The 27,477-nt window shown below is 31.5% G+C and overlaps 1 protein-coding gene across 1 annotated transcript in view; it reads left to right on the top strand.

Annotated features, from left to right (window-relative positions):
- Positions 1–27,477, top strand: part of LOC147063983 (paired mesoderm homeobox protein 2B-like) — a 110,095-nt gene that overhangs the window by 34,304 nt on the left and 48,314 nt on the right. The window contains exon 2 of the mRNA XM_085959128.1: positions 455–648. Coding sequence (XP_085815254.1) covers positions 455–648 — 194 coding nt within the window. The remainder of the gene's footprint in view (positions 1–454; positions 649–27,477) is intronic.

Raw genomic sequence — 27,477 nt, 5'->3', positions numbered from 1 at the left:
TTGAATTTATTTTCAGTTAATTCTGTTTAGTATAAAAAGTTATTTCGGAAGAAATCCGTTAAAAATAAAATACTATTATTGGTTGCTAAAAGGATGGTACTAACAACTAAATTATTAATATATACGTGCGTTACTATGGAAATCAATATGAAATGTCAAAATGACATTTCAGTATTCTATAATATTTATTCAGTACCTATTTCTATCGTGAACAAAAAAAGTATTTATTAATAAATAGAATTGTCAAGTTTATTTGATTCAACAAAAAATTTAAAAACGTGGTATTTAAAAAGTTCTTTTTATCTTGTAATTATTTATATAATTATTATGTTTACGTTTCACGTAGTAAAAAAAGTTTCTTTAACGTATTTGTTTAAATACAAAATTAAACATACTATAACCTTTTTTAAACAAAATAACATCTACATAATTCATTTTACTTATTTAATTACAGCTGGCCTTCCTTACAAGATGTACGGAGGCCACGAAGCTTTGGCAGAGAAACGCAAGCAGCGAAGGATTCGGACGACGTTCACTTCCGCACAGCTGAAGGAGCTAGAAAGAGCTTTTCAGGAGACACATTATCCGGATATTTACACTCGCGAAGAAATTGCTATGAAGATCGACCTCACAGAAGCGCGCGTACAGGTAAGCCATGCATACATTGACAAAATTAGTTTATTAAATTAATCATTTTTAGTGTGAAATCGATATAAAAATACACATATTATATAAACATTCTTGGATGTGCCTTGAAATCGTTCATTTGTCAAGCGATGATGCTTAGTTGATGGTTTTTCCTCATCGACAACGTTTCTATTTTTCGATTAATTAATTGTTTTTTTTTTTACTAATTTCTCTTCCATTTATCCACTCCCGAAATGTCTTCAATTTGAATCTTATAGAAAATGACATTTACAGAAATTAATTGAATTTACTATCCGACATCACACTTCTTTATAATCTGTTACATATTAATACATTGGACGCTAAAGACGCACCTAGCGCGTAACGATTGGGTGGTCAATCGATATTATTAGCATGCTATTTAAATGTGGTAATTAAAAAGTAATTATCTAGTCAGCAGTCAATGTGTTAATATTAATGTCATTTAATACTTTAGATACACTCGATATGCTAGTATCGCACTGTAAGCATCTGTCAAATGAGAGTATCGTATCATTTGATTTATTTCACGACCTGTTAAAAATAAACGATTCGTTCATTTGGGTGGCAGTTTATTTTTTAAATTCAGAATTTGTATTTACGTGTAATTATGTTTTCTGTCACCTAACCACTTTTAATGTTTTTTTATGTATTTGTCCTGTCTTTCTCTTAACTACACATTTACATAATATGTTTTCTCACATGCACGAACAGACAGATGATAAATCAAGACAAATTCGTAATGTAATTCATAATCATTTATCTGCCAGTGATCTAATATTCAGTATATAAACTGGCAGAGCTTTACCACATTAATCCATTGTCTTAAAAAATATTTAATTTCCTATTAGTTGTGAAAATGATAAGTTTTGGTCTTCTTTTGGACTATTTTGCACTATTGTCAAATAAAGAGCCTAATATGTGACGGCAAAGAGATACTACGCCTCCGTTTAAAGCGCGGAGATTTACATATTCTCTTTATTTTACTCCTGTGGCAGGCCGTGAGTTATATAAAACGAATCAAACATGGTCACGGTCCTTATGATTAATTTGAAAACGACTTTACATAATTTGGTTAAGGAATTAAAACATGAATAATTAATGCTACCCCTTCAAATTCTCAATGAAATTACATTATTTTACGACTGAATTTAAGCGTTTTTTTTTACATTTTCGCGACTCGATCCCTAAACGGTGCAAAAATTTAAAATTCATCTCGCGATCAACTGATTTAGTGTGATCCAATGTTAGTAATAAAAAGTCATACAAACTAGTCATGTATTTATGTTGAAACCTTTTTCATGCGAAAATGGGTGTATAGTGACGTGAAACTGCTCTTGATTTTTAATATTTAATTTATTTGTCATTTGCACTCCATTAATTCTTGACTTTTTATTAGAACTTGACTAGAAGTTTTCTGTATACAAATTAATGTAGATCCGTCGAAGAATGAATAAATATGCATAAATTACTATAAGACTTTAAATTTGGAACGTTTTAAATACATATAAGAGTTATTTTCACAGTGGTGTAGGACTTTATTATAATCAGCAAAGACCTGTATAGAGATTTGTTTTAAAATGAACATTTAATTAATTAACGTGAATAAAGCTTCCGCGAGAGGGCTGTAAGATTACGAAATTTAATCATCACACACGGCAGAAAAATGATTTGTCTTCATTTGAACACGGTTTTCTCACGTGATCCCGTTTTATTCCGCCCCCAGCCCCACGCCACTGCACACCCTTCCTCCGTCTTCAGTGTGCAACCTTGGCTGGCATTACTACACGGGGAGAGAGTTTTCCAGCGGCGCCCGGTGGAGATTAAAATGTACTGCTTTTATTGCTCCCAAAATTACTTTTCGAGTTCGGCGCGTCATTTCGCGTAATTTTGTTTGCTGAATTATGTGTGGCGCTGTTATCTATGCGTAGGATTTTGGCGGAAATTATTATTTTGGATAAATTTACAATGTTAATCGGAATTTGTATTGCAAAAATAATGAGTAATTATTTTAATATGTGTGTAGATTTAACTCGAGAATCCCAGGTATAAATATTTGTAGTCGACTTATTGAAATTTTATTAAGTATATTATTATAATTTTACATATATATATAATTATTCATGATGTTAATAAAATGTACAATATCTTATAAGTAGCCATCAATTTAAGAAACGATCAAAAGGATTGCGTTGGTTGGACTGTGTCCATAGTAGGTTTGTAGGCACAGAAAAGATTAATATAATATATATTATACAATACACTATTATTGATTAATTTAAGAAAACGCATTATTTTAGTAATTATTCCACTTTTAATAAATAGTTTAATGAAATAACTACTTAAACTGTTATTAAATTAATCAATAATAATAATGCAGTTTCTGTATTGCAACACAATAAAATAAACCAATACATTATATTTTGATGCAGAGTTTTGAATGTTTGAGTGTTCTACGAATATGAACCACATATTATAGACGTACAATAGTGTGTATTATACACCAATGTTGAATTAGCGTCAGTGCATAAAACGAGAGCAGTTGTCCTAACGTGTTTAAGCTGCCTTGTTTCTCCACACCCGTTAGGTATTTCAGTTCCTATTATTTACTTGTAGGTTTGTAGGTTAATACAGTTGAGGAAGTTTGTAGAAACTATAAGGCAGTGGACAGACTTCTTTGAGGTGGCAAAGACCCACATTGGGTCGTAGTGTCGATGATGATTACAAATATGGTAAAACATACATACATACATATTTTGGAACACACCATATACCTTTATTAATTTTGAAAATTATTACTTACTAATGGAATATCAAACCATAAGTACATATCGTTTCCTAGGTGCTATGATGTGTGTTATTAAAATTCCGCTAAAAATATATTTGCAACCATTGATTCATAAACGATGTAGGAATTTCTCAAAATGTTTGTTTTGAATTACTAATTAGATATAACTAGTTACTCTGTGCGGGCGAACGAATACACTTTCAAGAAGCATAATTATTTCAGTGATAAATTTATATTTAAATAAAATTGTAGTCCTTAAAAGTTAGCCTCGGATCATTGGAAAAACGAAAGGCATTTAATGGCAATTTGGGCAGGCGAGACAAGGGTTGCCTGCAGGCTAGAGTCTGGATTATTAAACATTCATGTTCAACGGACCGTTCCTTCTTGGCTCACCTTTTCCTCTCAAGCGAGTTTCTGCGAGTGATATAAAAATAAATATCTATTATGAAATTAGCAAGCTGGTTCCCTTGCTCTCGGTTATGCCCCTGAAGGTGTCAGAAAAACAACATTAAACTGGCATAATTTGCAAAACACTTGACGTGCGGCAACACCGGCTGTTTTTGTTTTTTAACAGATGAATTCCACGGAAAGTGGAATAGACAACGTAGAAATAAAATGGCTCTTTCGAAATTTAAAATGCGCGGGAATTACGTTAATGTCAAATGATTTTTTGAGTCACAGATTATTATTATGCATAATACTAGATTCTTTCATGCGGGGAAGTAATACGCTAAACGATATAAGAGTGGTCGTCGTATGTAGCCAATAAAGTATTTATTATGTTGAGGATTAAATAAGTAAACATTATATAAAAATAAAAAATGGGTAAGTAGTAGTTTTCATATTTCCATAATATAGCTATCTATGCGTGAAAAGAGATTCAAATGTGTAACAATTGTACATAATATGTTATTTAAATGTTTTAGGTGACATGTACCTATTCAAAAACTAATAATTACAAAGAAATATCAATATTAAAACAAAATTCCTGTTTTTAACCTAGGCCAGTTGCGGTGTTAGCACTGGATGAGTTAAAATAGGAATAATAGATTATTTGGAGACCGTATTTACACTGTGAGAGTGTAATTAATTAATTGTGTATTTATCTTTGAAGTCAATTCACTTAATATGGTAACAATATGTACACTTGGATTCTTTTAATCTCCATTGTTAATTGTTAAAGGGATCATGGTCGTATACAGTGTTTTTTAGTTATAATCTAGCGTTGAATTTTGGTTTATCTACAAATACTGGCAGTTGCTTTTTAAAGGTATAAAATATATTTCTGTCAATTACACTCAATTAATTTGCAAAACAGAGTACGTGCCTAATTAGTATATTTTTGTATTTTATCATGTCAGGTAATTTATAAAATAATAAAAATTGTTAAACATAATTATTATTGATTAAATTTATTATCATAGGTAATTCAGATAAATGCTCCTAAATTTTAAAATTCATAAAAAATGTGTCTATTCGGCGAAAATACTTTTCTGCCATTTGCGAATCGGTCCGATAGTTTCAGTCAACTTTCTTTCGTAAAAGTGTCCCGTACACATTATTTGTACCCGTATTTTATGAGATGTTTGGTGGTTCCTTTTAGCTGAAATTTTAGCGTTTGCGATTAACTGCTACTGAGTGTTAACGAGTGTTATCGTTGTACTGTAACACTTTTTACATTATTTAATATCTTATTTTGAAAAATCCTCATATGTATAAAATGTTGGTACTTACCGACTAAGCGAGCCGCTTCTGTGCTTCAAGGAAAGCCGCCGCTGAACTAATGACCAATGGATCATAGCTTCAAGTTACGTTATTGTATACAAAAATATAAAATTACTACATTGTTGTGAGGTATGATAATTTCGGCACGAAACAACATGTGGCACCGAGTGAGAAAAAGCAATACTATAGGTTCGACGTACCTACAGTTGATAATAGCAACTATAAGCACTAATCAAATCTACTTCCTGCGTAATGGAAGAAATTGAGTACCTTGGTATCAAAGTGGGACATACGCCACCTCCCACTTAATTCATGTTTTAATTGATTATGGTAGTGCAAGTGATGCTCTTTTCAAAAAATCCACTAAAAGTATCAAAAACGGTAGTTTTCATAGAGATTTTTGAGTTTAAAGTTGGTATGTTATATGAAAAACGGTCACATTTCACACATGTTTGTCAGTCTCCTGTAAAATTTTGTAAATGGCTTATGTCCCACTTTGATACCAAGGTACTAAATTGTATCTGCATATTATATTCACGATTAAATGGTTTTTCTATACAATCTGTTAATATTTAATTTGTATAACATAAAATCCATCAAATAATAATACGAATAGAAGTATACGTATTTTTTATTCTGTATAAATGCCATGGTGCTACTAATACATTTTTACTAATCAATTTGTGTAAACTTAGTATGACTCGCGAGTACTAATGATTATTTAGAAGCTCGTGTAAACAAGCTTTAAGACACATTGGAAGGTCATTTTAAAAATGTACTTCTCTGTCAATATACCTTATAGATGTCGGATCTTGTGTTGTTGGTAGTGAGATATAACATCTATTAATTGTATGCAGAAGGTTGCATCGTGTATGTGATATTATAAATGTTCGGGGCACAATAGAAATAAGACACAGCGTTAATATTATTTGTTTTATATTGTGGTAAAACATTTTGGATTGTATACGGAATGACGAATAGAGATACATTGATATTGAGAGTTGATTACGTAGGATTTTACATTATGAATTTTGATTGAGTTTGGATATTCATGGAGTCGCGAGTGAATATCTGACTGTACAGTTAAATGCCGAAAATGCAACTGATTTGTTAGCTCTCATTTCCGCTTAGTATTATTGTTTGTGCCATACAAATGACCACAGACAATAATACGTCGGTTGTAGAGTTGAGTAAACCTCTACAACCTGCATATGATAGTAAATAAAACTATCTTAAAATCATCAAGTAAACATGGAATTCAAACAAGGCAGTTTATTATGTAATAGTAAATTACATTTTTTTTATTTGGCATCGCAGTTTCGACCGTACTGATATCGAATGTGAGGTGGATATGTGGATATTAAGAGTTTGAATGGGGAAGGGGGTGGGGGTGAGCAGTAACTCACCATTACTCGACCTCTGATAATTAAAATTCGCGCTGTATCGGGGTCCAGTGCCCTCACATATCACAATTAGCGGAGCGCGAGAGGATTTTAAACAACACCCCTTAAGCCACCCCATGTGCAGAAAAATACGGCAACTTTTTATTATCTACTGAATACAAACAAACGAATTTGTGATTTAGTAAGGTGGCTATAACCCTATATGATTTACATAGCTTTACAAATACATCAGCCTGTCATGTATTTTAATATGTGAAACATTCATTACATCTGAGTAGTTGCCAATTATTTGACATTGTTTATATACTCATTGCATTAAAAGATATTAAATTTGTCAGAAATTAGACAAGTGGAAGACAGAAAGACGTATTATGCCAAGACATTGACAGACTAATTCAGACTAGTTCAACTCAATATGTACTATTTCCGTATTTTTTAAATTTTATTTATCTAATAATGCTTTCGGATAATTTAGAATAATCGTACAATATATTTTGCAAGTCGTATTTTCCAATATAGTTATGTTTATATATACGAGTATCAAACCATTCACATTTAAAAACGCATTATTTTGACAGGTACTTACTCATTTTATAAAAAAAATCAAAAAAGAAACAAATTAATTTCGAAAATACTGTCACTGGTATACTATCTAGGTACTCATTTCATTGAAGAAAAAAAACAAACCAATAACCCATCGTCTGTCACTTGCATACGAACTACGTTTATATGACAATTATTAATTCTCTAATGTCAAAAAGTGCGATTTTTTATTACAACATTTTTATTAGCTCGTATTCTTGTTTGTTCGGTGGTTGTGTGTCCAGTACAAATCTTGCAGTCAATTTTTGACAAACTTCCCGACTAGCTAGACATTTGAAACTTTTAGAATATATCAGAACACGATGCCAATGCATTTTTTTAATACTTTTAACCATCTTTAAGCAGAATTGAATTAATTTTCAGTTAATTCTGTTTTGTATGGAAAGTTATTACAGAAAAATCCGTAAAAAGTAAAAGACTATTATTAGTTGCTAAGGGGGTAGTCCTAGTAACTAAATTATCAATATATACGTGCGTTACTATGGAAATCAAAATGAAATGTCAAAATGAACTTTTCAGTATTCTATATTTGATTGTTTGTTTTTTATTTACTTCATATCAAGTAGAAGTTTGAGTATATTGAGCATGATAATTTAACAGAAAATTTAAAAACGTTGTGTATAAAAAGTTCTTTTTATCTTGTAATTATGTATAAATCTTGGGTGCCATGAGAATTTAAAAAATGTTTTTTCTTTGTCTAATTATTTTACATTTTAATACAGTTTTGACCAGTCTATACCATATACCTAAGAATTGTCATCTAACAAAAATGCTTGTAAAATGGGCAAGATAAACGTTATTAACTCATTTATAGATACATTTTTAATTGACAATATACCAATTCAATTTTCATTAGCAAATAACAAATTTCACATCACACGACATTTTTGCTCCGGTAGGGAGTTGTTATAGGCAGCTGGGAATATATTACATTTATATGAGGTATCTTTCGATATCTATAAAATGTATGTATAATTATTTGTCATGCTGGATATTCTAATTTTTAAATATATTATTTATATATACTGACAATTAGATGATAGATTTTCTAAACAATTGAATGTAGTTTTTCTGCTATTAGCATTACGGACTGATAAGTCTTTAATATTAAATGTGCATATGGTTGACGGTGATTCCTTAAAAATAATCGGGAACTGTCTTTATGTTACGTTATCAAATAGCAAGTCCCATAATACATTTTCTCTGGGAGTAGTATAGAGGAGCTAGTATAATAATTGTCAATTAAGTATGTATTAGATATTTACATCCTGACATTTTTATTTTATCAGTTCTCATATATTTAAATGTTTATGAATGGTATTGTACATATATTTTAAGATGCATGATATCACCTTTTCAATAATATTGCAGTGTAAACACATTAAAAAGATATTATGATATACCGTAGGTAGGTACAAACGTGTTTGAGTTTTAATGCAATTTAATGTGGACATATTATTTGAAAAAAATAAAGTACAATTCGATGGCTTCAAAATGGGCACGTAGTTAAAAACATTTAAAATAAAATATTTATATTTGTCTATAACATAATCCTAAGATAATATTTTAAAAATTCAAAAGAATTAAAAAAAATGAAAGCATTAATTTTTGTGGGCGCGCTGGAAATTTTAACGTAATATTTAGCAAGGTCTGAAATTCTCTTGTAATTATCACAGCGTTCTCGAGCCCTGCGGTTGATTAAAATTTTATGTTGGAGTGTTAATTTTTAGGGCGCTTAAAATAATTTTTAGTGCGCCTTGCCACCCTGCTCGCGTGAGGGGATGAATATCAATTATTATATCTAGAAAGAGATTACAATATATTATTTTTTATTCACATTTATTCATAAATGATAGTTAATTAAAGGTACACACAGATTTTGGTCTAGAGAAAGATTGTTTCATGTTAACTTTTTGTATTGCGATATTGGAAAAGAAATATTTATTATAAAACGATTTTAGTATGGATGAGTTTGTATTATACTATATAAAAGTTCTTCATAACAATATTATGTTAAAAACAATCATTTATTAACGAAGTTTATTATTAACTAAATGAAAAAATATAATTGTCGTTATTTTTAACGTAAATAGGTACACAGTAAACTGTTCGTAAAATGCGATAGACGCGATTAGTCAGTTTAATTCTGAGAAAATATGTTGCCTTATTTCTTGGAATAGTGAAATTTGAAAATTTCTCGTTACCTTCATAATTGCAATATTGACTAAAGTGATTTTGGTAATAAAGTGTAGTCGCTATTGTTGTCAATGTGAATTAATAATTCACAAATCTATAAAAATAGCGAAATTAAAAATATAAAATACTTGTTTAATTTTTTCTCCAATAATATTCTAATTTGTTTCATGATACAAGAAATTCACTGGTAGAATGAACTGGCTGATGTGTAGGGAAAAACTGTTACAGCCGATTAGAAAACCAAAAAACAAAAAACGTCCACGGTTGTCCTCGAACCACAAACCTTTCGGTTATCAGCCGATTACGCTACCAATTACACCATTGAGGCCGAGGCAACTATAACAATTTTAGAGTATACTTAGTGTTTACACATAACTTGACAAGTTGAATTGGTATGATTTCCAGTCAGTCGGTCAATTGCGTAAATCAATCAACGAATACTCGGCATCCCCGTCGTTAAAAATATTCTAACAAAACTACCACTATTTAAAAATACTTGTATAAAAACTGGAATATAATAAACGCTATTTAGAAAGAGCTTAAGATCGTATTGCAAAAACCATTAGTTAACTTCGTTGCAATTAGATAGGACACATATAGCTTAGTGGTCAGGAACGCGGACTTGAATTCAGGGGTAGGGGGGCAGGTTCGAACCTGCTGGGTGCCGTTTTTTTTTCAAAAATACTTTTTCTATTGGTTATATATTTCTCAGAAGTGTTTTCAATTTATGTATACATCACTTTTGTGATTTAAATCAAGGTAAGATAGGTAGATCAAGATTATTGAAAATAAAGAATAAGACAATAATTATTATTAATATATATTTTTTTAAATATTATGATATACCTATAGTAATTTTCCTAATCCGATAAAATCGAAGAAGCTGGAATAAATATGGAAAAAATAATTAATTGTTAACGCTTTCGCTGCTGAATAGATAATGAGATTTTAATTGCCCCCTTTAAAATGCACGTTAATTACATCGATCGGCCGCCTGGTCATTACGCACCGTGTGCGTCTTCCGCGTCCAAAGTATTAAGTATATAATATAAAGTATAACAAATATAATACTATATTTATTTAAACAGTTATGCATTTCGACCAAAAAGTAACAGTAAATAGATTTTTTAAATATGGAACAACTAATAAGTTTAAGTAAAATAAAAATGAAAGGGTGCATATTTATTTGATATTTTTCATGACTATAATGTTTGGGAACGTATAGGTATAATAAAGTTAAAGCGAAAAAATCACCGTATGTGCTTCAGACACGGATCGGTCGAGGCAGATTTATTTTTCGGAATACAGCTTTTTGTAAGTTTAATATTTACGGTCGAGAATAGTGGGCGGGCTTCGGACGCGGCGCATATGCTGCTGGCTGCCGCCTACCCTTCCCACCGCGTATACACAACGCCGCCTATAGACAATGCCCGTCTCCTGATTTAGGAGTTATTCGCCTATTTTGGCGTTTCGATATTTTTATCAAGGTTGCTCGGATATACGAAAAGTTGTCAGTTCGGTGGAAATAAAAAAGAAACAGGTCACACGTATTTATCATAATAAAAGTTTACAATCAGAATAAAAAAAATATTTTGATATTTGTAAAAATAAAACATACAGAAGAAATAACCGATATCATAAAAAATGTTTTTTAGAAATGTGATATAATGTTGCAATACGTATTAATTTTTGGAAGCATTTACTAAATCAAATATTTTTTCCCCTATGGTTACCATGCTTTTGCATAATTTAAAGGCTTGAATTGTAATACTTGAAAGTTTTATAAAAATAAAAATAGCAACGAATTTTCACACTAAATATATCAAAATACATAGCTACTAAAATAGTTACCTGTGTGTGTGTGTGTGTGTGTGAAAATACACAACCTTTAAAAGAATCATTGGACCCTGAAGGCAAGAGAACGGAAGGCAATTGATGCCTTTGAGATATGGTGTTGGCGCCGAATTCTTTGCATTTCTTGGACAGAGCACAAGACAAACCAGTCAATCATCCAGAGACTGAAGATAAAGGAACGGCTTTCGACGATATGTCTGAGAAGAATTCTGCAGTTTTTTTGACATATTGTCAGGCACGGACCGGACAACCTGGAGAAACTGGTAGTTTTGGGTAGCCTCCAGGGAAGGTGAAGCAGAGGAAGAGCGTCTGCGCGATGGAGCGACCAAGTGAAAGAGCTGACTGGGGGCACCATCCATTCTGCCCTGAGAGAAGCAGAAGATTGAGAAGGATGGAAAGTCTTGGTCGCTCAAAGGATGGTGAAATTTAAATGTGGTCACGATCCTCAGCCATGAGTGCACGACCAAGAAGAAGAGAAAAGAATCAAAGAAAAAATCATTGGCACCCTGCAACAACAATTGAATATATTATATTATGATTGGTATATAATATATATTATACTGCAGTGGCGAAGGGTGGAGGTAGTCTGTTAAAATCCGACATAAATAGTGCACACTTAACATTGTCAGTTAAACTCATTGAACTAAGAAATTTAATTAAACCCTACCTAATACAAACCATAGTAGATAATAGTTAAAAATATCTAATAAAGATCTAAAATTATGCTTTTAAATCATACATAATTTTAGATATTTTATATATTAATGGTTCACAAGCATAGTGAAACCAAGTTCATTCTGGTTATTTTTGAGTAAGCTAGGTTCAAACATAATATTTGAGTATTTCTTATTCTGTAAGGGTTTGATTTTCCTTACAAGATAACTTAAATGTACTCAAAATAACACTTCAGAATTGCAATCATACTCTTACGGAATTAGAAATACTCAAATATTATGTTTGAACTTAGCTTACCCAAAATAACCAGAATGGACTTGGTTCACTATGCTTTTGAAGCACTCATATAGAAGAATATTTTTTTCGATTATGGTTTGGTTAAGCAGGGTTTAATAAATTTAAAAAAAACTAACTAACACCATCTGTAATATTATGTATTCTCAATTCAACGAAAACAAATAAGTATGCCTGAAAAAGTGTGTACTATTTTTGTTGAGTTGTCCATAGTATATCTAAACTATTATGGTTAGGTTTAGGTAGGCTTAATTAAATTTTAAAAACTAACCAGCACCACCTGCAAATTGTATTCTTAATTCAATGAAAACAAATAAGTATGACTGACAAAGTTTGGTGTGCATTATTTATGTCGAATCTTAACAGCCTACCTCCACCCTCGGCCGCTGAATTATAATGTTATAATATTCTATCGACATTTTTTATTAGATGACTGGTAAATTTTGATACATCGTCATTACGTCATACTATATGAGAAAGGTCAAGATAGAATTTTTCAATAAGTTTTCTATATACCAGATCAATAACTTTTCCTTCAAATATAGAAAAACTATAGTATAGATATACTTGACTTTTACATAATATCGGTAGCGAAGACTGCCTGTTAGATAAAGGTAAACATTGACAATGATCAACGTATTTTAATAATTTACATGCAGTATATAGACACACAAAGTAACGCGCGGTAAGTCTGTTCCATTATACTGGGTTTAGTTTAAAATTTAAAATACACTGAATAAGTTCAATTAATGTTAAATATTACTCGTATTAGAAACTGAATGTTTATTACTTTATTTCATACTCGTATCAACAATGTAGGGCCAATTAAATTCGTTTATAAAAATATTACTTATGGTTTCAGTTCCAGTACCTAATTTCATTATTTGAGTATGTTAAAAGCAAAATGGTTTCCCTCCATTTTTGAAATGTACAAAAGTCATTCTCTGAAAAAATGTCAAAATTAGACTAAGCGATTAAGTTGTTTTTGATTTAAATAATAATCAAAGTACCTCATTAAACTTTATTAATATAACCTAACTTATAATGTAACTAAAAACTTCTCAGAACAATATCATTATTTTTATGTAACTACATAATTATCTTAATATGTAAGCAAAGTCTTTTTGATTTTAACTATATACTCATGGATGCAATAATATATCAATTCACTGCACTGCAGAGTAGGGAATCCAATCCCGAGCCAAAAATCTGATCCCGGGATTTCGGGATTACAATTTGAGAATCCCGGGATTGGCATTTTTTTCCATTGTTAATATAAATTTTTTATATTTACAAATAACATTGATAAAATCGGACAAAAATAAATCTAGTATAATTTATACAATTTAAGACATTTATTGTTAATATTGTTTACGTTCAATCTTGGAAATACATAAGTTTAATAGACTTAATAATATTGTAATATAAATAATAATGTGAATTTAATATGAGATTACTGTTTCTGATAGAAAAGACTTAATGAATGGGTTAGCGAGATTTAAAATAGTAAAGCAAATCATGGTGTACTTATAGCCTTTCCGCTTCATAAATATAATTATTCAGCCAAATAAGAAACTTCCGTAATATGTATGAGAACATGGTGGAATTACTTTGTTAATAGTGCGAAGCATTGTTTTCTTCCAATTTTTCCTATTTTTAATATGTGAAAAAATAAAATGAATCGGCAACTTACACATGGGTATAAATCAAACTTCATTCAATCTCAGTTTGTTTCTAATGTAGTTATTTTTTATTAAAAGTATTTTTTTCCGTTATATTTTTGTTTTTATTTTATTTTCCATAAAATTGATAAAAAATCAATCCCGAAAGTTTTGGGATTATGTTTATTAATCCCGGGATTCATAGGTATCGAAAATAGCTCGGAATCCCGGGATTGGAATCCCTACTGTAGAGTGTATGTAGTTAATATCGTATTTAGAGTATCTGAAATAGATACTCTAAATCTGGGAGATAGAAAATTTGTTAGATTTTAGTTTATATATTCAACGAAACTGTGAGTGAAAAGTGAGACAATGGAAAAGTAGTATTTATTTTTTACTCGGTGAAAATTAATTCACATTTTTTTCTCTGCATGATAAGCACTGTACATACAACTGCAGGGGTATAATATTAGCTCGTATTTATAGGTACCGCGGGAGGGCACAGGTAACGCCGCCTGTCGGAGACTAAAAAATAAAATAAAAAATACTTGAAAAATTACCAGGTGGTGTTTAATATGGGAGTTTGTTTTTCCCTCCATTTTCGTTGTCACAGGGATGGGGCAATTTAATCCATCAAGCTGCGGCGGGCCGAAGCCTTCGGAGAGGGCGGGGGCGGGGCGGCCTCGTGGTAGGCGGGCGGAGGAAACGTCCGCGATCCGCCGTAAAAAATATCGGCGAACGCACGCCAAGCCGTCCCGGACAAGATTGATGGCGTTGCCGAGAGTGTTTGTTAATTAGCGGCATTTTTCATTTTTTACATGGATGCATGGCTCTCAAAGCTGGAAGTCTGCTTCTTCACAAAGTGAATAAATAATGAGGTTAGCATAATTAAAAGGAACTGCTGTATTGATGGATAAGTATACATATTATTATATCAATACTATCGACCGAAGTACTTGATGGAATTTGAATTAAAATTCTAATCTAATGTATTTAAGTTTTGTAGTCGTTTTTGCGACCCAAATGTCAAAACTATTCAAATGTAATAGTAGGTACAAAACTTAAATCCATTAGAATACGTATTACACCGGTGGCCAATACTCCTCAATAAGTGATTATTTTTAGAACTTACTGTCAGTGTCGTATGCTACCAATATCGACGATGGATTTGTCAGAAAATTTAAAAAGGTTCCTACCTCAAACTTATTCAAACCATTCATACAACTATTAAATTATACCAACATCTCAAATGTTATTTTAATCTGACCAGTCAGTACGCCTGTAGAAGGATAGAAGATAATTTAATGTCAAACGTTTACATATTGAGTGTCATGAATTTTGAAACACAAAATGTGTTAAAATATATTCTAAATCGCCTGCAGCAATTATATATATTCGTTACTTGATATCCCTATCTCTCCATAGAGATTTCATGTGGGTCATGGCCGATTTAGTCATTATTGTTCTGTGTTATAATTATTTTTTATATCCGCCCGAGTAATTTATGGTCAAACTTAGATACACTATCTCATGTACTTTTTTAAGGTTTTGAAGAATGATAAATGTTTTAAAAAAGTAAATTTGAATAAACAATAAAATTGATATGTGATCGAAGAGAACTCACGATGGCCGCGTGGCTTAAGCGTTGGACTATCGCGTCGTGAGTCCCAGGTTCGAATCCTGGGTCTGGCAAGTACACATATTGTTTTTTTATATTTGTGTATTAGTCAGAGTATGGACCTAATAGGTTGAGCAAGTGGCTGACATCCATTTCTCGTAAAAACAAAATCTGTGTATACAAACCTTCACTCTGTGGAGGCCCATATGATCTTATTAGGATCAGATATTGGAAAAACAAAAGAAAATGATTAGGAACATCATATCACGAAGAAGTAAAATACTAACAAGCTACGGATAACTGGGATCATATCTAAAAAGGTTCAAACTGAAGGACAATGACTGTTATCCATGTAAGCTGGCTCGCACATCACAACTCGCCTTGTGTGCCTGACGGCCATAAATCAAAACTTTCTAGACCCGCCGGTCAGTGTTGCATGATACAACCCCGCACATCTCTAGCGACATCGACATTCGCCGCATTCGCACGTAATCTCCCGAAACGTCAAAATATACTCTAGCTAGACGACGCCATTGCGCAAATATGTCATCAGACGCGGAAACAGCGATTATTATGTATTGGTACAAGAGACACTTAAGGAGAAGTCTTTCGTCTGCCATTTTTATTGTGTTGATTGTATGAACAAACGTCAAACGCGGTGACCAGCGATGAGCGAGCAATGACAGTGTAGACAGAGACAAAGACAAAAATGGCCGATTGTGCGGCTGTGCGCATGCGCGGAGTCGACATTTTTCGATATCGACATGCAGGCTCTAGCAAACGCAACTCGTCGCATGCAGGAGCGTCGCAGTTGCATCGTCCAATCTGCAAAGCTCCATTTGATAACGTTTGTTTCTTGGTTTACGATGACGTCACATCAACGAATTCATCGTAAGACGCATGCGGCGAGTTCTGATGTGCGAGCCCTCTAACGGCAACACTTCTCTAGCAGTGTGGCACACCTTTAACGAATACCCAATATTGAAAAGGAGCGATGGGTTCGTGGACCTGCAGATAGCACAACTACTAAATTTGATTTTCAATAACGTCATGAACAAATATAACACACACTTCACCACATATCTAATACTGGTCATCAAAAATAAAGAAATCACGTGCTGTCACAGTAAGCTGCCGCTACGGGAAAAACTGTAATATCGTTTTTCTTATTATTTATCCCGTAGTAAATTTTGAACCTTTAAACTTAAACGAATATTCTCAGCAAAATTTGCCAAAATGGCCAAAACAACAATGAGGTCACCTCACCTGTATAGCACTACATCGCCAATTGTATATCACAATGAAATCAAAACGCGTGCTCTTTGTTTTTTTTCTCTCTATGGAGTTTCTAATAAATTATTATCTATGTCTAGTGTTTACGTCTATTATCTATTTTATGTTTGGTTTCTGTTCAAAATATAATCTATGGGTGAAACTATTAAAATTGATTGAAATTATCTTGAATAATGAATAATAATACAAAATACTAATAAACTATAATTGTCACTTTCCATAATTCAATTTATAGAGTTAGTGATCATTCAAAATATTTTTCGGAATGACGAAACCATATACTTACTAAATTTTGTCATCATGACACGTGACAGCACGTGACGTGATCATAATGTAGTCGCTGCTTTAATGTATAACATTTCAAAAATTGAAGACTATGTATTTGACCTACAACAACAACTTCTTAATTTAATATTGCATACAAATCAGTATTGCCAATCGTATTATAATTCTGTACCCTAGAACTGAACTATATTAAGTGCCATATCCAAAATTTCTCAGTAGAGCCATTTTAAGTTTATTGAAATATATTTTTTCTTCTGTATTAAAGTTTTGGCAAAAGTTTTATAGTTCTTAATTTTTTTTGAGAAGACATTTGATTATTTTATATACTTATCACAGTATATGTGCATATTTCAGTGTTTTAACTTAGTTATATAGAAAATAAACACTTAATACTATTTAGCTTTAAGAAAAAAATATTATGTTACTTTTAGTACTGCTTCAAATAGTATTATGTGCCATTAACATTCAGTGAAGGGATATATTATGTTGAATAAAGTACACTCAATATTGATTTAAAAATGTATATTAATTAATAATATTACAAAAATAATGTATGTTTTAATAATAATCTCGAACAGTGGGATTGCAAAACTGGAAATTTATTAATGTGATCTCGAATATTTTGTTTAATAAATTCTGGTATTTTTGTTGATGGCGGTTGCTTTCCTCTTTTATCGTGTTCAACATTTCCTCCAACAGACTTTTTAGATAGTGCAGTAGTAATAAATGTTTGTGAAATATAAAAAGGTAAATAAAAAATACTTTGCACACTTTAATAGACTGACCATCTAATTCAAAGTAGTATTGACGTGTATGATTTCTTTTATCGATCCTTTTATCATTTGTTATTCTCTTCCTTTTTATCGGTACGGACTTTACATTTAACGCAACAAATTGCCGTTTGTGGTCAATGTTTTTTCACTTTTCCAAAATGCCTTGTGAATTTCATTTCTATGATGAGCTGAAAAATGTATGGAACATTTAAGGCGACATTTTGTCTTGCAGGGTGCAAGAACTCTTTGTGCTGGGATAGTTTGTGTTTTAATCGGACGTTCCTCTCCTGCTGCTACTTTTTGTTTTCTAATGTTATTTTTCCAATTTAATGGATTTCTCTTTCTTTTTTTTCCCTTTCTCACATTCAGTTGTGATTCGTCCACGATATTAGTCAAATTTTGATTATCTGTATCTGAAATTTCCGAAACTGATACATCTGATTCAGAACCATTCTCGCTTTGATGGTAATCAGGATCGTCAGCTATACAACCTTCATCGATATGTGAAGATGTTTCATGTACAATATTAATGTTATCGCATTGGAGAAGATCTGAAGTCTCTGAAGCGAGAGTGGGTTGTATTGGTGCAACCGATGTTTCCAATACTTCATAGTAAACGATGTTACCACTCTGACCAAATGCATACAGATTATCATCACACACAATATCACTATGGCTTATTTCTTGATAACCAGCCACAGTTTTGTCGACATAAATCAAGTCATCTAGGGGTGAATTTATTTGCCTTTCAATTGATGAACTCCCTGCATCTAAAATGAAAATAACCCATTATCAATCTTAAAAAATGAAAATATGAATACTGTATTTTTGTTTCACGGATCTTTTGTCAAACCAAATTAATGGATTTAATACTAAGACATTCGGCTAAAACAAAATTAAACAATACTATTTCCAAACTCGAATAATCGAGCTACACTATTATCTTAAATATCAGCCAGGTTTAATGTACAATTTAATAACATTGTTTGATTTCATAAAACTGATTATAAATTCTTACCTTTCGTTTCTGAATCGTTGTTTGACACTGCGGTAGTAATTCATCACAGTCATCAATAATATTATTGGTTTGTATTTTCACTAAGTCCAGAATACGTTTACTTCTCTCCGACATTATTGTAATTAACTTTTCTTATTTGGAATAAATGTTTCAATGCAAAACTGTTTCAAACATTCGCACAAAGGAGTTAATACAACAAAAATGTGCGGTCGTCTGTCAAGTGTCAAACATTGTTCGTACTAACTCCGCAAGATAACACTTAATACTGTTTAATTGTATTGGTTGTTTTGACTGAATGGACTTAATATCAATAAATAACAAAACACCCACAACTAAAGAGTATTAAAAGACTTAAGTATTCTTTGATTCCAAAATCAAGATGCACTTAATATTCTTTAAAACGCAATATCTCAGGAAATAATTGATATGGGAGTTAATACTGTTTACCATGCGAAAGAAGAGGCAAAATCATGAAGTTTAGTGCAATAAAGTGACTTTTGAAAATTTTGGAGTTAATACAGTTCGGTTCTAGGGTACAGAATTATATAGTACAATACTATAATTTTTATTCCACGATAAATGCCATAATACTATAATTTTGAAAAATTCAAGATGAAATATATTTTTAAAAATACTGCATTCCTTACACATTTGTACTATTATATAATCAGCATATAAAAAAGATGGCATTATTGATACAATTGTTCCTCAGATTTCAGCATTATCCACTTAATCCTAAAATTAGTTCAACATCAACCTTGTAAGAAAAACAAAATGATATGGATTATAATAAATTTAACAAAAAACACAAAAGATTTATACACAGTAAATATATTTTTTAAAGTCTACAGATGATTTTACATTACATTTAATTAAAAAGTAACTATAATTTATGTTATATTCAAGTTGAAAAATAACATACCATTTGTTGAGTGTAAAATTTAATGAAACTTTAAGCCAGTGATAAAGTAAATCGCGTGAGAAAAGTTTTGGCGGTGTACCGTATGCAAATTCATTGGAATGGAGTCATTGCACCGTAGATGTGGCGTAGAACACTGTAGACCTCATAGAGTTTTCGCGTAGACGCCAACATAATAGTTAGGTACTAGCGTTCGTTGGAAATTGCAAAATGGTATCTTACGAAATAAAAATGTTTTTGTTGTTGTTGCTCTAAATTAAACTTTTATGTTTACTTTAAAACGTATAAACACAAGAAATTTCTGATAAACTAAATTGTCTAGAAGGAATTTATTTATAATAATCACAAGCCCATATAAAAGAAATTCTAAACTCATTATTATATTTTTTTCTCTTAATTCTTAAACAAACCAATTAAAAATAATTATAAAATTATTAATGATATTAGTTTTAACTCATTCTTGATGCTCTATTAGTATAGTTTCAGCTTCTAATGACATGGGTTTAAATCCTACATTTGGAAAATTAACCTGATATTTTTGAATGATGATGGATTTATTTAGTTGAGCAACTGAACAAATTTCCATCGCACGAATGAAGTAGGAGTAAACATTTAAAATTTAGAATTTCTATCAAAAACATATTAATAGTAAAAAAAATCTAATTGCTCCCTAATCCTCACGATTTTTTTTATAAAAAACCATCCTACACGAATCTCGGAAATTTTATCAGGTGTGTCTTTTTCACTTTATATAACACTTTTTCTATCCACATATTATATCATATATACTTATATTTTCATATATTATTAGTTTAAGCAAGGTAAGGAAGTGTATGTATATGAAATATAATATAGACTTTACCATTCCCAATAAGTTATATGCAAATACTGTCACTTTACCAAATACGTGTTGAAGGCATTTAATATTCCGAAACTTGTAACGTGAAAGCTTTTCATAGAGCTTTGAGGAATTGGTTTCTACTTTTGAAACCTCTTCAGTTGCTAAAACTACTAAATATAAGAATACTTGATTCTTAACACCCAAATGCTGATACCAAATAATTATTGTCTTGACAACAATTTTTAAAATATTTTTTTTTTCATTTTACATAAAAGTTTTCTCTCCTCAATGGTGAATCAATTGAAATCGAATTCGATATTACAATAATAATCATTGTTTCGAGGCCCAAATTGTAAAGATCAACATACTATCGGTATGCTAGCAATAATCCCTGGAGCGGTCAGCGTTTGTTGGTTAACCTGATTAGGATCGAGCAGACTGCAAAACTGCACGGACGGATCAACAAACACAAGGGTATTCCTGTTGGGCTACAACGAGTATTCCCGCCAAAACTCACGTTAGCTTCGGTTTGGCCACTGTGTCTGTAAAGAAAGAGGTTCCGAATTTAAATTATTTGACAGATATTTTGAATGAAACATTAATTTCTTCCCGAACACTGAATATAACGTTTAAAAATGTTGTATTATTATGAGAGAAAACAAATATTTTTATACGCACCGGAAACTGAGTGGGATTCGAACACACATCTTTCAATTTCTTGGTAAGTTGACACAACTAGCTACATATTCAAGTGCATTTCCTTTTTGCGAATAAATCTTAACTCAGAAGCGTGGTTTGAACCCCTGACCTAAATTTTAATACTGTCCAGCAAGAACTTCTCGGTTACGTGTTAAAACTGTGAACTAACCAGCTCCTCCCATTTTTAACTGCACTTCCATTATAAACAAACAAACTCCTCCCATTTAGTCGACGACAGTGCCTTTGGCTTGTGCCTAAATCTTCTTGTTGGACATGACATATAAATTATTAATATATTGAAGGTACCTATAGGTATTTACGAATGACTCGATTAGTAGATTGTGTATACTGTATAAATACAATATAAAATAAATTTTGTTATTAATGTAACATAAGAATGTTTAAATTAAACATTTTGTGTATAAAATTATGATAATTAATATTAATAAAAAATATCATATTTCTACTGAACAATGTCTATTTGCTATATTGTTTGTTATGTCGAGTGAGATTGCCCTTTTTCTTTCCTCGGTAATTATATTTCTTTATATAATCCAACATTTCAATTTGACCTGCCACTTATATCGCATATCAATCACATAATACTTCTCATACCAGAGACACCAGCCGCCCCAGGACCATAGACTAATCGGATAATATCAGGATCCGCTTCCCGCCAATTCTGCTGTCAAGTTGTCGCGTGGCGCGCGCACGCCCCTCGGGACGTTCGCGCCAAAACGCTTCCCCGTCAAGTGCCCTCTCCCGCCAGTGTTTTTATGGACGTGTTCAGTGTAACGTTACAAAGCTTTGTCGTAAAAGATGACAGGATTGATATTATACAAAAATACATTTGACAAATAAAACGCGAATTCTTTTCTCAAATATTTATATTGTCGCATGACCTTTGTGGGTAATATAATTGTACATATTTTGACGTCCGTCCCAAACAAAAGCTAAGAACTTATTCATAGATTTTTGCATGGTAATATTTTTAGTCAAATTTATATCGCTACAATTATAGATAAAGAGGATTTGGGCCTGATCTGTATCATGTCGGTTGGACTCACATGTGAATTTCCCAATCAATTACTAATATTTATTTAAAAGTAAATTATTGTGCGTTTAATAAATTTAATCTCTGTGCGGAAAAAAGCTCGCTGTTCAATGATTTATTTTCATATAAATGTACTTAAACAAAAAAATATTTGCTTAACCAAACTATTTGCAGAAGCTTTTAAAATATAGCATTCTTTATTGAGCATACATAATTCGGATACCTACTCATTAGAAAAAGTAATGTGATAAAATTACGGTCTCGCTAAGCACTGTCATGGAGTTTTAATCTGTTAATAAAGCAGAATTAATTGTTCACTTTAGATAAAACCAATATAATGGATGTTAGTCATTTACTCAACTCATTAGAGTTCAAAATATATTTAAAAACATAACTTCTGAACACTTTGAGCCCCGGTAGGTTTTTAAAAATCTACCCCTGTGCCCGGACAAATTTGAGTGAAACTGGTTTTTTATATAAATAATGTAATCTAAGTTTATTGGGTTATTTATGGTAATAATTAAATGAAACTTTCAAGAACAATAGAAAACAGTTTAATAATTTTGAAATTTGAAATGATAAATTGGCATCGTTTATTAATATTAAAATGCAACTCCGTCGTTTCATTCAATTATCACATGTGACTTAAATGCTCCATATTATATAAAGCAGGAAGCAATATAACGTATTCTTTTCACCCCTCCAGGAATAAGGAGTGGACAATTTGGACGCGGTTTCGCTAATCGGGCATGTAATGCGTGGCGTTTGTCGCCTCCCACGTGCCGCACGGTTCAGTGTGAGAGATTACACGTGTAACTCTGACAGCCGTAACGGTGGCGTTATTGTTTGGTGGGAGTGCACTTTATTACTCCATAGATAAGCAGTTTTTCATGGCACTATTAAGTCTGCTTACAAAATAGAACGAATATTGGTAAAAGGGACAAATGTTATTTGATACATTTGTTATTGAAATAAAAGAACAGTTTTATGATACTTCATAACATGCTTTGAGACAGTCTCATGAATATACCGAAGGATCAAAATACAAGTATTTTCAGTATTAATAAAGTAGAAACGTTTAATTTTTCTAAAATGAATTTATTGTTATTTCTTCTACTTTATTGCCTATTAAATTTAGTGTGGAAGCACTGTTCTGCCAAGACACAAATATTATATAAGTGCAATTGCTCTGCACGTTTTATTCAAGTAGTCGATCAATCAAAATTTATTTATTTATATTTATCAATAAGGAAACAACAGAGGCAGATTGCCATTTCAGATGTATTATAATATTTGAACACTCAACAAAAACATAAATGGACTTCTACGTCGTTTCAGAAATGTTTAATTCTGTATTTGTAAAAACTGTTTTATCATGTTATTTATACATATTTTTAAAAGCCAATTGATAGTTTTGCCATAAAATATATATATTTTAAAGAAATTTATATTTATTGATATATACATCTATTTGTATCTATATGTTTTAACGAAACACCGGCATTAATACCGACATTCAATAATAAATACCGACATACCGGTTAATTATTTTCAATAGGTACATATTATTGCAATCCCTAAATAACAATCATTTAAAAAATATTGAACCGTTTATAATTCCAACTCACATTAATTGCAATACGCTCGAGTACTTTAGCAATTAATCTACCCACTCCAGTATAGTACTGACTCACTTTAGCTGGTAAAAGCACTCGCACAAATCGCAATAGATGTGGATTGGAATTTTTCCAATAAGTATGTTTTAGAAGCCGTTTTTAATTATGTATTTTCAATTCAGAATGTGATATTCTTAAATCTAGCGTAGATCGGTAGTAGATACATACTTACATATTTATTATCGACCAATAGTTCAGTCTAGAGCAGAACCAAATTATTCCTATCAAATGTGTTAATTTCCTATGAAATATATGTGTTTATGTTATATTATATATATATGTTTAAAAAACATTGTGCTTTCCATTATTTTCATCTTATTAGAAAAAAATCGGTGTGTGTACTTATGTACGCGCGTTAGAAGTTATACTTCTATGGCGTAACAAAACAAAACTTGTGATAAACTAGATTCTTTGACTAACTCTTAATTATCTTGTTAAATTACACACTCAAGAAAAAGGACCGCTTATTGGAACGCCGTTGGTTTATTTCTATACACTTTAACTTATATTACTAATTATATAATGGTTTCTAGTTGTTTTTATTTTTAAAGTACCAAGTCTGACTTTAATCGTTTGTTTACTTAAAGAATTGCAAATGGCCGACAATAATAAATTCGCTGCCTAGGCAATGGAAAAATTCTAAACTATAATAGTCACGATTGCAGTATCATACTGTGGCGTAAAGGTAGTGCGTTCGGTTGATAACCGAACAATCGGTGGTTCGAATCCAATCGAGTGCGTTTTTTTTCGTGTGAAAAAATAAATTATGTGTTACATGTCACACGCCTAAAATACACTCTGATCTGATTTTCCAAGCGCGCCAAAAGAAGTATAACTTCAAAAACAGTTACAATACCCATAATGTATTGTCGTTTTTGTCGAGCCCCCTAAGTACATTTTCGTGGTCAATGTAGTAGATGAAATAGTTCTGTTCTGTGCAGTAGCGCTGTTAAGGGCCACGTTCCGCTGTATTAGCAAATCATTATTACAGTCACTAGATTGACTTAACACTATCAATTTGGATGCCAATTAAACCATGTCTGTTTGCCAGTCAAGCGTTTGGACAATAGCGTGAGATCCAAAATCAACTATACTGTTTTTGTTATGTGCATGACAAAACTTTCTAAAAGATTTTAAAGTGTCATTAGCTAATGGTTTATGTATAGGTATGTTATATTATATCCTACGTGTTTATTATTATATCATATTGTAAACATTTCGAATTAATAATTTGTTAAAATAGGTACATCAGTGGCGGTCCGTCCAGGTAGATTCGGCGGTTGCCATATAATTCTAAAATGAAAAGGCTTTTACCCAAGTAAATCATTAATAAATGTTTAATTTCCGGAAAATTTACATATAAAGATACTACCGGTCGATTTAAATATATAGAACGGTTAAAATATGGCACCATTAAGCGTGATTCAATATAATGAATATGGAAGAAATTTTCGAGATATTTATTTGATATTATTTCAACATTCTTATGAAAACTATTTTGACTTTATGAGAATTAAGCGTAACCCAACGTTTTAAACAACATTTCATATAATATAAGAGAAAATGTAGTTTATAACTTTGGTTCTTATTCCACTAAAACCAAAAACAACTGTCTTTTTACTTAGCAGGGCAGTATATTCATCATCATTTATATAATATAAAATCTTATAAAAATTTAATTGTTAAAAATTAATTAAAAATCTTAGTGGAAACTGAATTTAAAAAACTAGATATAATGTTGTTTGTGTTTCCACCTTCACCGCTTCACTTGCATCAAAAGTCACCGTACGCGACTGTTATTCATAATTATATATTATTTTTAACAGTACAACATGCCATGCGGCCCAGTGATAGTAGTATAGTAATAAAATTTAAATAATTACAAATACACTGGTGTTGAGAAAATAAAATACACGAGGAATCGATTCAGGAACACGCAGATGAGACGACAATGCCGTACGCCAGTGGTTTCCAAACTTTACGTTACTACGCCTCCCTTTTAAAACAATCTAATCTTGGCGTCTCCCCTCCTTTATTTCATTAAATACATTTTTACACAAAGTGCTTTTTTCTACTAAACGGGCTCGATATATTATGGATTTCATTGCATATAATGCAGAAAATTCCATTTCGCATAAATATGATGTTACGAATGGTAGCAGTACCTACTTGCATTGCCTTTCTTGACAAAGTATTATATTAGTGTATTACAACCAAAATTGAACAAAGGTTTTTGTTTCCATATAGCCATTTTTATTAGTCAGGAAATACACTACACATAATTATAAAATAAAATTCTACATTTGAATTATCATCAATCACACAGACACATATATTATTATAAAATGTTAATATTCTGTAATCAAAACAGCGCCGCATGCGACTTTTTTGCTAATAGAACGAATTTGTGGTGTGTGTTTATCTCACTTAACTGGTCGATCCGCAATGCCGGACCCCTAGGCTGGAGCCATGTCAGTCCCCTACTTGTGGGGGTCATGCACAATAGTATAGAAATGAGGTATAATAAAATTAGTCTCCATATCTTCATACAGGTTTCCGAACAACCTAACTTTTATAGGACTGTTTTTATGTAGTTTATAACTAGCTGCCGTTTTATAAACTATGTACTTGCAAACTGCAAACCTGTGGCTACATTATTATGTTAAACTTTTCGCGCCTCCCTTTGCAACAGTCCGCGCCTCCAGTTTGGAAATCGCTGCCGTACGCACTGGATTAAGGGACCCATCATAAATAATACTGAATTGAATGTTATATAAAAAAGAGTAATATCACAGAAAGTAATACAGGTACCTATATATAATATTTTGATTATAGATTAACACATAAACGACAATTTACTATAATAACAGATGTAAAACATAGCCTTGTTTTAATAAATCGAGCATGAAGTAAATGTATTAAACGAGTTTATAACGAATATTGTTCTTAATGGGTTTCAATTAGCCTGATTGCTTGGAATGGCGGATGGAGCGACATTAAAGCAGTAAAGGGGTTCTTAAGGCAGAGGCAGGTTGCTTTGCCGGTGATATAAGGAAAGAATAAAAAGTGTGAAGGTGTTTGTTTCAATCCAGTTAGGGTGAATCTGGTTCGGAAGACAACTATGTTCCAGTGAATTCAAATAAAATAATATTATTGTATATTATGAAAATATTTTTTTCATTTAATAACCATTATAGAGCCTAGATAATTATCACTACGTACATACGCGCATACATAAAAATTGTTTGGGGAGAGAGGGTCCATTTTGAAAAAAAAATATCTATAATATTTTCTTATTGACATACATAATTTTGAAAACACTTCTGAGAAAACATATTATAACCAATAGACTTTTTGAAAAAAGTAAGACACAAACTATTATCAATCTGCATCTGAATATATTAAAACAAACATTGAATGATCAGAGAGTTGCACC

This window comes from Rhyacophila brunnea, unplaced genomic scaffold (genome assembly GCF_057557595.1).
Source record: "Rhyacophila brunnea isolate RB1 unplaced genomic scaffold, BYU_Rbru_1.0 scaffold_8, whole genome shotgun sequence".
NCBI lineage: Eukaryota > Metazoa > Arthropoda > Insecta > Trichoptera > Rhyacophilidae > Rhyacophila > Rhyacophila brunnea.
Note: the sequence above shows the minus strand (reverse complement) of the source record. Positions and strands in the feature narration are given on the sequence as shown.